This window comes from Rana temporaria, chromosome 10 (genome assembly GCF_905171775.1).
Source record: "Rana temporaria chromosome 10, aRanTem1.1, whole genome shotgun sequence".
Taxonomy (NCBI): domain Eukaryota; kingdom Metazoa; phylum Chordata; class Amphibia; order Anura; family Ranidae; genus Rana; species Rana temporaria.
The window spans coordinates 38,666,018-38,683,296 of record NC_053498.1 but is presented as its reverse complement, the minus strand read 5'-3'; the positions used below and the strand labels follow the sequence as shown (position 1 = coordinate 38,683,296).

General features: G+C 42.8%; 1 protein-coding gene across 2 annotated transcripts in view; it reads left to right on the top strand.

Annotated features, from left to right (window-relative positions):
- Positions 1-17,279, top strand: part of POLD1 (DNA polymerase delta 1, catalytic subunit) — a 320,901-nt gene that overhangs the window by 215,186 nt on the left and 88,436 nt on the right. For both annotated transcript variants that reach the window (XM_040327564.1, XM_040327565.1), the window contains exon 22: positions 8,777-8,879. In XM_040327564.1, coding sequence (XP_040183498.1) covers positions 8,777-8,879 — 103 coding nt within the window. The remainder of the gene's footprint in view (positions 1-8,776; positions 8,880-17,279) is intronic.

Here is a 17,279-nt window from a genome sequence, read left to right as displayed (position 1 = left end):
AGAGCAGCGTGACTCGCTGAAGAACACATTGCACTGCTCCTGACTTGCACTCTTTCCTGCCAGAGTCAGCAATGCACTGTCTTTTACCACACATGCTGGCGTTAAAATAGCCTTACTTGTCAGGGCCCTGACATATTTTAGGTATTCATACAGCGCTTTACATACTCACTGGCCATTTTACTAGGTACACCTGTTCAATTGCTGGGTAACACAAATGGCTGATCAGCCAATCATATGGCAGCAACTCAATGTAATTAGGCATCTAGACGTGATGAAGACAATTTGCTGAAGTTTAAACTGCGCATCGGAATGGGGAAGAAAGATGATTTAAGTGTCTTTGAACTTGGCATGGTTGTTGGTGGCAGACGGGCTGGTCTGAGTATTTCTGGGATTTTCAGGCACAACCATCTCTCAGGTTTACAGAGAGTGGTCCGAAAAAGAGAAAATATCCAGTGAGCGGCGGTTGTGTGGAGAAAACTGCTTTGGTGTCAGAGGAGAATGGGCAGATGGAAAGACAACAGTAACTCAAATAACCACTTGTTACATCCAAGGTATGCAGAATATCATCTCTGAACGCACAACACATTTAACCTTGAAGCAGATGGGGGGGGGGGGGGGTACAGCAGCAGAAGACCACACCGGGTGCCACTCCTGTCAGCTAAGAACAGGAAACTGAGGCTACAATTCGCGCAGGATCACCAAAATTGGACAATAGAAGATTGGAAACGTGGCCTGGTCTCATGAGTCTTGATTTCAGCTGCGACATTCAGATGGTAGAGTCAGAATTTGGTGTAAACATGAAAGCATGGATCTATCCTGCCTTGTATCACTGGTTCAGGATGGTGGTGGTGGGGGATATTTTCTTGGCACACTTTGGGCTCCTTAGTACCAATTAAGCATTGTTTAAACATCATGGCCTATCTGAGTATTGTTGCTGACCATGTCCATCCCTTTATGACTACAGTGTCTCCATCTTCTGATGGCTCCTTCCATCAGGATAATGCACCATGTCACAAAGCTCCAATCATCTCACCACTGGACAACGAGGTCACTGTACTCCAATGGCCTCCACACTCGCCACATCTGATCCAATAGAGCACCTTTTGGGATGTGGTGGTCCCATCATGGATGTGCAGCCGACAAATCTGCAGCAACTGTGTGATATGTCACTATGGACCAAAATCTCTGAGGAATGTTTCCAACACCTTGTTAAATCTATGCATCGAAGAATGAAGGCAAAAGGGGGTCCAACCCGGTACTGGCAAGGTGTACCTAATAAAGTGACCGATGAGTGTTAATGGTACAATCACATCAGTCCCTGCTATCAAGGGCTTACAATCCAAGGGCCTTGCCTCACATACACATACTAGGGGCAATCTAAACAGGAGACAGTTAACCTACCAGCATGTTTTTGGAGTGTAGGGGAATTACCTGGAGGCAAACCCACACATGTACAGGGAGAACATGCAGGTAGTATCAGGGCTGTCATCAGGGGCGTACAGGCATTACTCATGAGAGGGGCCCGAATGTCCCAAGGGGCCTGCCTGGCCAGGGCCCATTCCCCCCTACAGCAGCACATAAAATATAACTGTCACCAAAGCCTGTGTCCGCTATAGAGAAGTAGAAAGAATCCTCTGCCTCCTATCACTTTCACTGCCGCCCAGCATATATATATTATGGAGAGGGATGGATGGTGCTGGGCGGAGGCGGGGGATACATTTTGGAGACTGGAGGGATGGATGGTGCTGGGCAGAGGTGGGGATATATTATGGAGAGGGATGGATGGTGCTGGGCAGAGGTGGGATATATTATGGAGAGGGATGGATGGTGCTGGGCAGAGGTGGGGATATATTATGCGGCTTTGCGGCCTGCTGGAGCGGGATACACGCTCCTATCTGCGAACCGAGCAGGACAATTTTCTAACAAGCCAGTTTGAGAGAAGTCATCTGAGAAGTTTTCTGAAACGGTAACCGCCAAAGATATCCCAAAATTTGGGCAGTCCCCAAGAACCGACCAAATTTCAATGGACAGCTTATATCTTACTATTAGACTGCTAGGGCATGCCCAACAATTAAATGATTAGTAGGGAGGCTCCCAAGCTTGGAGCTCTTCTTTTTTTTTTTTTTTTTTCCTTAAAAAAATAAAATCTGCAGGCTATTGTTGGTAATATCTTTCTATTAATGCTAGTTGCCTAGCTGTCATGTTGACCATCTCTCCGATAGTTTAAGTCACTTCCAGAAGATGTAGGCAGATAAGGAATTCTGACCTTCCTGTCCTGCATACTTTTTCCAGGACAGTTACTTTGACAATACCAAGGCCAGAGGGCCAGACAGCTAGCAAAGTAGATGAGCAATGGCAGCTTCCATATTTTCATTATAATAGTAAGCCCGTAGTCAAGTCAAACCTTCTAAAAATACTTTGCTACAGAACAGTGAGTGCCAAAGGTAATGCTGAAGCACCTAGACAAATTTGGAAAAAGTCATATATTTCTATTGTAGCTGAGCAGAGCTGGCCTAGCGGTTTCTAGAGCAGTTCCTGGAGCTTGAGATGAGGTTTCTGGAGCCTAATGGTTTGCTTGAACTCTACTGGAAGCTTGGAGCCAGAAGTCAACTGCTGGAGCTACCATTCATAGAACCCTGCCAACCCCACAGTGCTGTAGTTCTTAGTACACAGTATTTCAGCATTTAGTCCTGCTAACCAAAATTACAAACCTAAAAATAAATAAAAAAATAACAAAACTTTATGAACGAGGTATAATATAGGTCTACCATTTCTGACATCCTTTTAAAAATTCTAGTTGTCGAGATGTTATGCTGGGTTAATTACCTGCAAGTAGTATTTCAAGAGACCTGTTTGCTTATGATGCCGCTCAAAGTAGCATATTCCTGTATCTCAGAACATGGGGTGCAGGCTTGTCCTAATACCAGTCCAGGGAAGTAAATGTAAAGAGGAAAAGATCACTGCTACTCCCGACCTGCCCAGGTGAATAAATAAAAATTGGCCTCAGCCTACCTTCCAGTTCACAATTATGTGCCACTTTGTTTTGTGTTGGTCTATCACATAAAATCCCAATAAAATAATTTACATTTTTGGTGGGAACATGACAAAATGTGGAAAATTTCAAGAGGTATGAATACTTTTTCAAGGCACTGTATATACTCGAGTTTTTCAGCACATTTTTTGTGTGCTAAAAATGCCCCCCTTAGCTTATAATCGAGTCCTCTCCCGGCGCGGCCTAATCCCCCGTCGCTGTGATACATCTTCAGTCTTATTATCTCCCAGCGCTGTGCCCATCTTCAGTCTTATTATCTCCCGGCGCTGTGCACATCTTTAATCTTATGTCCCGGCGCTGTGATACATTCAGTGTAAGCCGTTTAGTATAACCAAGCGCCGCCTCCTCCTCCTCCGTGATAGGCTGACACTGCTGGGAAATCGAGTCGGTGTTCCGTCACGCAGAAGGAAGAGGAGCAAGCCACGCTTGGTTACACTGAATGTATCACAGCGCTGGGACATAATAAGATTAAAGACGGGTACAGCGCCGGTAGACAATAAGACTGAAGATGGGCACAGCGCCAGGAGATAACGCCAATCAAGGTACCGTAGTAGGCACAGTGAGACATGGACACAGTGAGGCAAGGTAAGGCATGCAGATGGACACCCTAGGCTTATACTCGAGTCAATGTTTTCCCAGTTTTTTTGTGGTAAAATTAGGTGCCTCGGCTTATATTCGGGTCGGCTTATACTCGAGTATAAAAGATACATTTGTTTTGACTATGAATACTGGCAGCAGACAACCTCAGAATTCTGATGTCCCTGTTGAAAGAGATCAGTCAGAATGGTAAGTGACGTCAACTTGACACCTAGCCATCTGCTACTTTTTTAATTCATAGTAGCTTTTGTGAATGGTCAGTTCCTTCTCTGATATTAGTGATTACCATCATGTCAGTAGAGATGCACTATAATAAGATGACTGATTTTCTGCATGTAAAACTGTGTGCATTTGTATTGCAGCACACGTAATGGCCCGAAGAGGATTTACATATTTTGTTGTTTTGATGTTAAACATACTGGTGTTGCATAAAGCTCAATTATTACTAGTGTCAAACTGTTGGTGCCTCATGCAGTTAAACAGTCCTTCAGATCTGAAGGATGTATCTGGTTCTTCCTGCATGATGTAATCTTCACACATTACCGAGCAGAGTCCTCCGACCGTGCTGACCAGGTGTTCTTACCCCCATTATTTTCCCCCTATCTCTTCTGTGGTATGACAAGTACCTTTAACACTTTTTCCCTCTCCCCACCCACCTGCTTTGTTCTGTGTGGGTGGAGGGCTGACCCACAATACTGTGTGCTCCTTTGCTGTGTTGTTGGGCTCCCCTGGGCATTTGTATACAGATCTGTTTTATCTTTTAGAAGTAAGAACTGGTGTGGTGCTAACCCTTTTCACAACATCACCATGTCATTCTTCTAGATATTCTCCAATCTTTACAAGCCTGCTTTAAATACTGTTTGACTTGTCTTATGGTGCACTAACAGCAGTGACTCAAAACTACTGTTATCAGAGACTGGCAATGTTTGCTTGGGACTATAATTAGGGACTAGGTTGCCTAAACATATTTTGGTTTTGAGTTGGTGCTCTCCTGTTTACGCCTAAATAAAATTGAGGCTGATAATGCTAGTATGCCTTGCTGTTATGCTTTTATTATTGACCTGAAACTTGTTGTACATGTCACGAAAGTCATAGAGGGACCTTTCACACTTTGATGTTTTGTGGTTTGCATTACAGCACATGTTGGGTTGATTTACTGAAAGCAAATAGACTGTACATTTTGCAAGTGCAGTTACACAAATTCCTTAGTAAATGTAATGCGAAAAAGCTTTACTTTGTAAAGATAACCCAGTCAGGTATAAGGAAAAAAAAATGAAGCATTTTGCTTGCTCATGATTGCATGATGAAATTCAGCAGAGCTTTACCACATTCACTAAGCTATGGTGAAAATAAGTACTATTTGCCTTTAGTAAACCTAAAGTGGAGTTCCACCCAAAAGTGGAAGCTCAGCTGATCTGCTTCCCCCCTCTGGTGCCACATTTGGCACCTTTCGGGGGAGGGGGATGGTACCTGTTTTTACAGGTACCCGCCCCCACTTCCAGGAGACATTGCTGCGGTTCTGTCCCATGGAAGTTGGGCCCCCTTCCTCCACCACCGGGCCTGTTAGAAAGCGCAGTAGGAAACCGGATGTGAAGCCGATGGCCTTCACTGCCAGTTTCCTTTACCAGGAAAAATGGTGGCTGCAGCATCCAAGACCCGATCTTGAAAATCGGCTAGGGTACTGACATTGTGGGCTCCCTGGGCAGGTACATTTTCTTATATTAAGTCAGCAACTACAGTATTTGTAGCTGCTGACTTTTTTTTCATTATTATTCCCAGGCTGGTGTTGCACCACTTTAATCTGCATTACATTAGACTTTCATTTTAAATAGACTGCCATTGCACAGGAACAGACTTTTCCCAACCCAACACACCATGCATTACCATGCATTGTGTTGTGCAGCAACACATGTGCAACATGAGTGGCACCGCAATATGCATGTTATCTCAATGCACTGCATTGCAAAGGTGTGTTGCGGCCTTGTGTATAGGAGAGCTTATATTTTCATAAGGGGTGGTCAGCAACAGCAGCCTCAATGAAAAGAAAAATAAACTAGCCACATTCCCAAAATGTATACATAAAATGATTGGAGGAACACCACACCTTTTGGAGATGGTAACCCCTTTAGGTTCCATTTTTTAATTTTTTATTTATGCGGAGAAGGAGATGGCTGTATTTTTTTTTTTTTTTTGCCTTTATGAATTTAAATGAATAAAATCTTTGCTTTACATTTGAACAGAGGAATGAAATCTGTTACATCTAGGAATTTCCTTCAGCACACTAGCAGCTTTCATCCCAACCATATCAAGTCAAGTCCATAGCCAAAGGCCAGTTTTGTAAGGCTAGATGCATGTGCTCAAATGCAGGATCTGAGAGGAAAGACACAGAGGTGAAAAAGAGAGGCATTTATAGAGTTCAAGTAGAAAATCGTATCAAGTGTCAATAGATGCAGGGAGGATTTATTGAAAGATAAATCCCACAGGGAGAAAAGTCCTTAAAACGTCAATTTAAGTTGGTTGTACTATCTATGCAATATAGTCTGGAGTTTGGTAAATTAGAAAACTGATATATAGGTATATGCCGCTATTGCATAAAGCCAGATTATAATTGGGTGTTAATGTGTGTTCCCTTTGTTGCTAGGAAAACTCCAACTCTAGCCAATCAAGGAGTAACGGAACCTGGTTAAGCACAAATTACATGTTTAAATGCTGTGCAGCAAGTTGTTTAAGTTGTAACTTTTTGGGAGATTCTAATGTGAGATAGAAAAACTAGGCCTGTGGTGTACAAATAAACAATTGGTCAATTGTCATATTAGATTTAATATCATAGCTGCCAACGGATTTTTCCACGACATTCATGGTTTTTAGACACTTGTCCTTGTCTGCACCCTCTCCTGTACCTGGTCTGCACCCTCTCCTGTACCTGGTCTGCACCCTCTCCTGTACCTGGTCTGCACCCTCTCCTGTACCTGGTCTGCACCCTCTCCTGTACCTGGTCTGCACCCTCTGACCAACTCTTGTACCATGTCTGCACCCTCTGACCAACTCTTGTACCATGCCTGCACCTTTTTTTTTTTTTTTTTTTCTCCCTCTTTCATCTCAGACTCTAACCACACCCCCATTAAACCACACCCACAATTTTGTTTAAGTGCCCCATTTTTTTCTCTCTGCTAAGCCACTCTTACAAATGAATGCCCTGCCTCTAATTAAATCAGGACTCCGCCTACATACACAAAGTCTCCCTATTATTTTTTTCATGATGTTGGCAATTATGTAATATATGTTCTTATATGTGATGACTGCCAAATGCATATTGCCACCAGGTTTGGGGACCACTTCACAAAGATTAGGACTGTAAGAATATGAATGCTGCTAAACACTTTAAGGCATTACTAAATACAGAATCCTTGTCCAAATCATAGAAAAAGGGGAAGCTATTAGGGCAAAAGACCAGTCACCACTATTGCCTGTGGTCTGCCTGCAACTGGTCTTGCCTTTTACTGGCTTCTAATGCATGGTTCTTTCTCTGTGTGGAAACTGACATTTTAGTAGAGGCAGATTTTTGCTTCCTCATCCTGTCAGAGCCTCCAACAAGGAGAAAAGTGAGCAGCATTACTAAATCTCACTCTCTATCTCCGAAGACGAGCCGTTAGACAGCAGTGCCTTTTGTGATTGTAAAGGAAAACATTTATTTAAAAAAACAAAAGAAACAAAAAACAAACATGTCATACTTGCCTGCTCTGTGCAGTGGTTTTGCACAGAGCAGCCCCGATCCTCCTCTTCTCGGGTCCCCCGCCAGTGCTCTGGGCCCCTTCCCCTTGCCGAGTGCCCCCATAGCAAGCCGCTTGCTGTGGGGGCCCTCGTGCATGCTAGCTCCCGATCCGACTGACTGGCTCTAATTGACAGCAGCGGGAGCCAATAGCATCTCAGCCAATGCATTAAGGTTAAAAAGCGTAAGCCTTTACAACCACTTTAATCTCACAATGCAGATAATATTGCTATAAGGCTGTAAACACCTTCTCATAGCAGGAAAACCACTGCTATTTTTCAGAAGGAATTTCAGACAGATTTTTCACGGTTTTGCTTAGGCACAGTTAACATTACTAAATCTTCCTTTATAACTTGGCCAAACTTTTTTTCCTTTTCAGTTCAACTTAGGCCTCGTACACACGACCGAACATGTCTGCTGAAACTGGTCCGCAGACCAGTTTCAGCGGACATGTTCGGTCGTCTGTATGTCCGACCGGACAATTTTCCGGCGGATCGGACAGGTTTCCAGTGGACAAATGTTAGCATGCTAAGAAACATGTCCGCTGGAAGCCTGTCCGTCGGACATGTTCTGTCGTCTGTACGACTTACCGGACATGTCTGCTCGGCCGAAAGCCCTCGCATGCGTCAAAGTGATTTCGACGCATGCGTGGAAGCATTGACCTTCCAGGGTCGCGCACGTCGCCGCGTCATCTTCGCGACAGCACGGCCACATCACCGTGTATCCTGTATGCGGGGGATTTTGGTTTGATGGTGTATACAACCATCAGACCAAAATCCGTGTGACCGAGGCCTTAAAGGAACACTAAATGTTCGTTTTTTATTAGATCAATTGATTGCTGTAAGCAAGAGCATTTAAATATCACTTACCTCGTTTTTCCTTTTGACCTCCAAAATACAGTAATCCAGGTTTGAAAATGCCATTTCCTGTCTCTCCTCTTCTTGCTTTCCACCAGCATCTGAGCGGTTTTGCATGGTGGAAAGCGGAATGTGCTCACCCCCTCCCTATGACTACAGCCCTGCGTGAAGATGCTCTCTTATCCCTCGCAGGCATGGAGGCTAAGCCTAATAGGAACTGTAGTTCCCATTAGGCTGTGATGTAGCAAGAATGAATGCGCACCGCAAACCAGGAAGTCAGTGAGAATGATTATTCAGGAGTGCTGGAGGTGTAAATAAAACAGCTCGATTTCAACAGGTATCAAACTAGTTATATAATGCAAAACATTACTTTTTACTTTATCAGCTACTGTCAGACTTTAATTTAAGAGGAACATATTTTTGTCTTTACAACCCCTTTAAGGCTAGCAATTCTGTTATTTTTTTATTTCTTGATGACTCTCTATAATTTTCTTTGAACAGAATGAGAAAGAGAGACCCTGGGAGTGCTCCAAACTTGGGAGACAGAGTGCCTTATGTTATCATTGGAGCTGCAAAGGGTGCGGCTGCCTATATGAAGTCTGAGGTGAGTTGGCCATTTTTTATTCAACCAATGAGGTTTTCTTTGAACACTATATAGCACTCTAGTGTGTTGGTGTGGACTAGTTTAGGAGTTGGCATTTCCATCAAGCCTCATACTTTGGGGGGGGTTTCATGACTGAAAGACAGTATTTTAATTTGACTTTGTTTAAAAATAGCCTTGATATTTGCCATGTTTTCACTACTCCTAGGGCTTTTAATGCTTATACAGAGCCAAAAGGCCTTACAGGCGGGAACTGTAAAAGAAGAACTTAAACTGCCAAAATGAAAGCTCTCTGGAGATCTCAAAGTTTAGGCAGAGCAGCCTCCAGCTCCTTGGTGTTTCTTCTTCTCTACAGAGCTGTACAGGTTGGCTGGGCAAGACCCAGAGCTTGTCGCTTAAAGTGGAGTTTCACCCAAAAGTGGAACTTCCGCTCATTATATTCCTCCCGTGCCACAATTGGCATCTTTCGGGGGGGAAGGGCATCCTTTTCCATTTCCGGGAGTTCCTGCCGCAGAGCTGTGACGTCACCGCTAGGTCCTCCTCCCCTGGCTGCCGGGCCAATAGGAGATCGGAGCGGGGCCTTGCGCATGCGCAGTAGGGTTCCCGGCGTGAAGCCGAAAGGCTACATTGCCAGGTTCCCCTACACGCAATGGCGGCGGAGCACCCGACAGCTGATGGAAACATCAGCTGCGGGTGCCAACATCGCTGGACTCCAGGACAGGCAAGTGTCTATTTATTAAAAGCCAGCAGCTGCAGTATGTGTAGCTGCTTGCTTTTAATAATTGTTTCCTGATCAGAACACCACTTTAAAGGAAATCGGTTTGGGTTCATAACCATTGCCAATTGCCATTAATAATCATATTCTGAAAATACTGGTTCACTGGCTAGCATACAGATCTGCTACAGTACTTTGACCTGGAGCAAATATCCAGAAAGTGCTATTAGAAAGGGTTGCGAACCTATGATACAGAGGTAGTTCATTAGTTTTTGATTATTTTATTTGAGTGCAAGTATTTCTCAGTATGGGACAACTTTGTGCACTGATATTTTTTGAGCAAGCTAAAGCAGTTCATACACTGGTATATTTTTAGAACAGATGTCTCCATCCATGCTAATGGCCAGTTCACACCAGCCGCAGTTCCGTTTCTTTCTGCACCAATACAATCAGTTCCGTTCAGTTTCTGCACCTGAAACTGACCGAAAAGTGACTGGAACTGAATGCACTGGTGTGAACTAGAGCCATTGGAAAGCATGGAACTGAACGGAACTGTGTCTGGTGTGAACAAGGGCCAGTTCACACACATGGAAAACACTGTGCATGCATTTTTAGGGCCAGATCACACCAGACGCAGTTACCGTACAGTTTTGTGTGCATTTTTTCTGCACTAAAAATTAATGCACAATGTTTTCCATGTATTCCAATGGCTCTAGTTCACACCATGCAGTCAGTTTCCGGTGCAGAAACTGACCGGAAACTAACTGCATGGTGTGAACTAGAGCCATTGGAATACATGGAAACACTGTGCATGCATTTTGTGCAGAAAAAAAAAACACACGGAACTGCGTCTCCTGTGAACTGGCCCTAAAAATGCATGCATAGTGTTTTCCATGTATTCCAATGGTTCTAGTTCACACCATGCAGTCAGTTTCTGGTGTAGAAACTGACCGTAAACTGACTGCATGGTGTGAACTAGAGCCATTGAATAAATGGAAAACACTATGCATGCATAAAAAAAAAAGCGCATGGAACTGAACGGAACTGCATCTGGTGTGAACTGGCTCTTAAAGTACAGATGGAAAAATCCCCTGTTCTGGACTCAAGGTTTTCTGATTGGATGAAGCTGCTGTCATAATACAATAGCTCAGTGAGAGAGATCCCTGCATCACACAAATCATTGTGTTGATGCAGGGATTTCTCAGTTTCGCTGGTGGAATGAAAAAAAAAACTGAACGTGTATACCCAGCTTTTAATTTGGGCAAAATAACAAAGCAAAATACTTGCTTTATTCCACATACCGTCAGGCTTTCTTCCTGCCTGTATAAGTATATATAACCAGTTGTACGGCCTCTCACTCGCTGACGTTAAGGGCCTGCCCACATTCCTGAACAGGAGTGGAGAACTCTGGCTGCCCATAACGTGAGGAGTAAAGTAAGCCTTACAGTTGGAGTATGGGGGAAAAAACTGGAGTACCCAGAGGAAACCCACTAAGCACAGGGAGAACATGCAAACTTCATGCAAGTAGTGTTCTGGGATTTGAATCAAGGACCTTAATGTTGCAAGGCAGGAGTGCTAACCACAAAGTCATACCTCATATTTCAAACTTTAAAGGTTCCTTCCCTTGATTACTCTGCAGAAAACTCTAAAATAGCCTTTCTCAACCTTTTCAACACAGAGGAACCCTTAAAATAACTTTCCGATCTCTGGGGTCCCCTGCTAAAAATTACTATAACTGCAACTCATGGTACATTAGGCCCCTTTCACACTGGGCATGGGAAATGCGGTGGCGGTATAGCGGCGCGATGTTTAGCGCTGCTATTCCGTCGTATTTACAGCGATATTCGGCAGCTAGCGGAGCGGTTTCAACCCCCGCTAGCGTCCGAAAAAGGGTTAATACCGCCCACAATGCACCTCTGCAGAGGCACATTGCGGGTGGTATTACCGCGGTTTCCCTTTGATTTCAATGGGAAGGAGCGGTAACGCACTGCTTCAGTGTGAAAGCCTGAAGGCTTTCACACTGAAGACTGCAGGGCACGATTTTTTCAGGCAATATAGCGGCGCTATTTTTAGCGCTAAACCGCCTGAAAAATTTGTCGGTGTGAAGGGGGCCTTTAGTGTGATGGTCAGTGAGATAAATGCTCCTTACACCTGTGGTCATTGGGAAAAATGACCCCCTAAGGGCTCTTTTAACATTGAGCGTCTGTACAGGTCCGCCTGTCAGTTTTTTTTTGAGGACCAGTACGGGCGCTCTCTGCTCCTCTATGGAGCCTCGGATGTCAGCGGTGACATGCCCGCTGACATCCGACCCGCTCCGATCCACCAAAGTGTAACGGAGAAAAAACCTACTGATCGGATCGGATGAACACGGACATACGGTCCGTGTTCATCTGATCCCCCCATAGGGGGGAGCAGAGAAAAGACAGGGCGGTCCCTGCACAGTGTGCGGGGACCACCCTGTCATCAGCCGGCCCAGCGGGGATCAACGGAGCGATTCCCGCTGAGCAAGCGGAGGTGCACGGGGGCGGATCATTACTGATCCGCCCCATGTGAAAGAGGCCTAACAGATAGCTAAAAAGATCAATGCTGTCAGTGGCAACTTATCTGAGAGGTTGAAATTGCTCAAGGAACCCTTAGCAACCTGCAGAACTCTTTCCATGTATCCCTGGTTGAGAAACTAAAACCTTCATTGTCAGATGAACCAACAAACACTGTCTGACGACTTGCTTTCCGTCGGGCTCAACGCTGTTATACTATCGCTAATGTACAGGTGCTCTTTGCCCCAATTAATTTTGCTAGTGAATGACACTAACATTTGGCATCTTGTCCCAACCCCCTCTTTCACGGTCACCGCAGTATAAACCACACTCCAGATGCTGCATTTAATTTGCATTCAGCTTCCCCAGAGCCATCACCAGCAGCAATTAAAGCAATTTAATATTCCTCCGATGGCGCTTTATCTTTTAATGAACAGACATTAAATGTTCAAAAAGTAATGAAGCTCTTTTGTGGCTTCTCCCTGCATCCATGAATAGGTGTGACCTGCGTCTGTGTTTGTATTAGAAGTGATTTTGTGTGTCACACCTGAGGAGTGCTCAGGTGCTCTTTGGGAGTGAGTGAGTTCACATACAGGTTGCACTTCTGCTTTTTTGGTGTTTTTATTCAGAGCCCAGTCTGGCAGAGAAAGTTGTTCACTTCTAACCATGGGTTCGGGTACTGCTTTCTCCTATCCAACTTCTGCAATCTCTCTATTAACTGAGCTTAGTCAGTGAGCGGCACAAGACTTCTTTGTACTTTGTTTCCCCAATTGTTTCAGGAGAGGGGAACTACTTTAAAATGAATTGTGTATTTATTATGTATTTTGTGAGCTGGATGACAGATTTTCTTTTACCCAGGGCTCTAACAAAGGCTATTCAGTGGTAAATTGACAATCTTACAATCCCTGTTAGTTCCCCTTGTTTTAGAAGATAAATGTTATGAACAATTGTGCTATTGGTTTAAAGCCAGACTGTATGAAATTCCCCCTAAAAGCTAAATGAAGCTTTGAAGTGTATTCACTAAACTTGCTTTGAATGAGATCTTTAACCAGTTGTGTGTGTCTGTTTTTTTTTGTTTTTTTGTTTTTTAAATAAATATATATATATATATATATATATATATATATATATATATATATATATATATATATATATATATATATATACACACACAGTCATTTAAAAAAAAATAACTACACATGGAAATAAACTTTTTTTAACATAATTAACCACTTAAGACCCGGACCAAAATGCAGCTAAAGGACCTTGCCCCTTTTTGCGATTCGGCACTGCGTTGCTTTAACTGACAATTGCGCGGTCGTGCGACGTGGCTCCCAAACAAAATGGACTTCCTTTTTTTCCCACAAATAGAGCTTTCTTTTGGTGGTATTTGATCACCTCTGTGTTTTTTATTTTTTGCGCTATAAACAAAAATAGAGCGAAAATTTTGAAAAAAAAATGCAATATTTTTAACTTTTTGCTATAATAAATATCCCCCAAAAATATATAAAACATTTTTTTTTTCCTCAGTTTAGGCCGATACGTATTCTTTTACCTATTTTTGGTAAAAAAAATTGCAATAAGTGTTTATCGGTTGGTTTGCGCAAAATTTATAGCGTTTACAAAATAGGGGATAGTTTTGTTGCATTTTTATTAATTATTGTCTTTTTTTTACTACTAATGGCGGCGATCAGCTATTTTTTTTCGTGACTGCGACATTATGGCGGACACTTCGGACAATTCTGACACATTTTTGGGACCATTGTCATTTTCACAGCAAAAAATGCATTTAAAATGCATTGTTTATTGTGAAAATGACAATTGCAGTTTGGGAGTTAACCACAGGAGGCGCTGATGGGGTTATGTGTGACCTCAAGTGTGTTTACAACTGTAGGGGGGTGTGGCTGTAGGTGTGATGTCATTGATTGTGTCCCCCTATAAAATGAATCACACGATCGATGACGCCACCACAGTGAAGAACGGGGAAGCCGTGTTTACACATGGCTCTCCACGTTCTTCAGCTCCAGGGACCGATCACGGGACTCCAGCGGGGATCGGGTCCGCGAGTGTCACGGAGCTTCGGACCGGGTCGCAGGAGCGTGCCGGGGGCGTGTGCCCGCGGCTGGGCTTAAAGGACAACGTTGATGTGCCCAGCCGTGCCATTCTGCCGACGTATATTGGCGTGAAGGGGCCCTTAAGTGGTTAAAGTGCTTCTAAAGGCAGAAGGTTATTTTTACCTTCGTGAATTCTCTGCATGAAGGTAAAAAACCTCCTGCATGTAGTTTGCCCCCACTACTTACCCAAGCCCAATCTTGATCCAGCGATGTGCACAAGAGCAGAGGCTCTCTGCTGTCTTCCTCCCCATTGGTTCATACCATTCACCGCAAGTGATGAGGGAATGGGGCTCACTGTCTGTGTCAATAGAAGTAGACAACAGGAGTGCTCCCATAGCAAGTGGCAGGGGGGAGGAGCCAGGAGTGCTAGCGGGCGACCCAAGAAGAGGAGGATCAAGACTGCTCTGTGTAAAACCCATTGCACAGAGCAGCCAAGTATGACCTGATAAAAAATAATGTTCCATAGTAAGGAACATTCATTCCACATTAATAAATGATGCTAGCAAAATTGGTGTGTGCTGTAAATTGCTTCCAGCATTGTTCTGGTTTGTTCATGCCAGAGGTAATTTTGCTGAAGCCCAGAGCCCCTGAGCAGCAAAACACATTGGCCTCTACATTTTTGGCACAGTTGATGAAAAATACAGGCTATGTGAGCATGCACAGAGCCGGATGAGACAGTGTATTACTGGAGTTTAAACAGTTTAGGCACTTATGTTTTATGTTTTACGTAGCTATACCTGCAAAAGGGGCCATCAGGAAGTGTTCTAGCAGAACTTATGGTTCTGATTAAAGTTCCATTTTAAACATGCAAACATTAGAGCTTCATTCAAACAATTCTTTACAGATAAAATTAATATACATGAATAAAAACAAGAAGAAATTTCCTTTTTAATCATTTATTCAACCAAAACACAATACAAAGTCCAACACCCCACACTAATAATGGGGGGGGGGGGGGGGCTTGGTGATCCAGCATGAATACATAGCTTCCTCTTCCAGCAGCTGACTGCAAATCCACACAAAGGAATATATACTAAAAAACAAAGGTGGAAGACATCTAAGAGTTTCGGCAGATGAACAGGAAAATTTAAATCGATGTGTGCAGCTCGCCTTGGCCAGTGGCCGAGAAAATGCCAATTTGTGTCCCGGCTGACAGGCTTACAAAACAAAAATCCACAGTCGACTTCCAAGAGACTTCTTCAACAAAGCATCCCAAGATTGGGTGTACCATGCTTAACAACTGTGCTGTTGGGTATTGGGAGTCCATGCATTGTGGAGTAAGGAGGGGAATCGCAATAACATTAGATGAGCAAAATGTATTAAAATCAATAATATGTGTTCCGAGGCATGCATTGTTCCCTCTTCAGGAATTGAAACATATTAAAACAAAACATGCAGTTACTTGTTGGCACTTTGTTTTTTGTAGTTGAATAATTTGGTGCACAGGAGGATTATTATTTGGGTTGTTCATTTTCAGGGAAGGCCAGCAATAGCAAGTGTGTGTGTGTGTGTGTGTGTGTGTGTGTGTGTATATGTATATATGTGTATCTGTGTATGTATGTGTATACATATATATATATATATATATATATATATATATATATATATATATATATATATATATATATATATATATATATATATATATATATATATACATACAGTTTCTGTCCTGTTGCTATTCGAGAGTTCTTTCCACTTCCTGTGTGGTAAAACATTGCCACCAAGATGGTAAGTGAGGGTAAATCTCTCTAGCGCAGCCCCAAACTATATGGTTTGTCAATAAGGGTTTTACAGTCGGCTGCATGTTTACCCCATGTGCTTTTGAAAAACCAGTGTCAATCAAAAAAAACACATGAGGGTAAACATGCAGCCGTCTGTCAAACCCTTGTTGACAATCCGATATTTGAGGCTGCGCTAGAGAGATTTACCCTCACCCTCCTGCTGGCAATGTTTTACCACACAAGAAGTGGGGAGAACTCTCGAACAGCAAGAGGACACATATATATATATATATATATATATATATATATATATATATATATATATATATATATATATATATATATATATATATATATATATATATATATATATATATATATATATATATATACACACACACACACACTTATTATTTTTTTAACTAGAGTAGGGAAAGGCGCTGTCAAATTTTATTTCCCCATTTGTCGCTGCTGCAGATATTCACCCACTTCTTTTCTGAAGAAAGAAATGTAAAGGACGCTATTGCTGGCCTTCCCTGAAAATGAACAACCCAAATAATAATCTTCCTGTGCACCAAATTATTCAACTACAAAAACAAAGTGCTAATAAGTAACTACTGACACCAACATGTGTTCCCACATACATACAAATAATCTTCTAAAATAAATATCTTCCATGCTACAAAAATCTAAATTGAAATATTATAGCTATGAATATATCCCACCCTGCCCCAAAGCACCCCCGTCATGTTGAGGGCATGTGGCTTTGTATGGTTCAGGAGGCGTAGGGGCGCTCGCGCCTCCCCTTTTTTTGACCTACCGTGCTGCATGCTCGGATAAGGGTCCTGGTATTTATTTGGGGGGGTGGGCGCCATTTTTTTTGTTATTATTATTTTTATTTTTTTGGGGGGCGTGAGAGCGATAACCCCATGTAAAATGGAGGACATCTGTGAAAAAAACAGTCCCTTAAAAAGTGGGAGGCACAAAACTGTTGTAATTCCTACACCGTTCACCTGATTTGGACGTAAATACTCTCAAATTAAAGCTGAAAGTCTGCAGTTAAAAAACATCTTGTTTATTTCTTGGGTAGTTAGTGGTCGCTAGTCCAAATTAGAATACAGCACCTCATCCCTTGATTAAGTAAAAAGTGGGAATGGAGGAGTATGGGATTATTGCGGTGCCATAATAGAGACCAAACAAAAGATTATATACAAAAATAGAAACGTTTTATTGGTTACATAAAGATAAAAAAGTTTAGTTCGGACATAAGAGCAGTGTACAAATATTGTGGGAGCAATACATTAAGATACAAG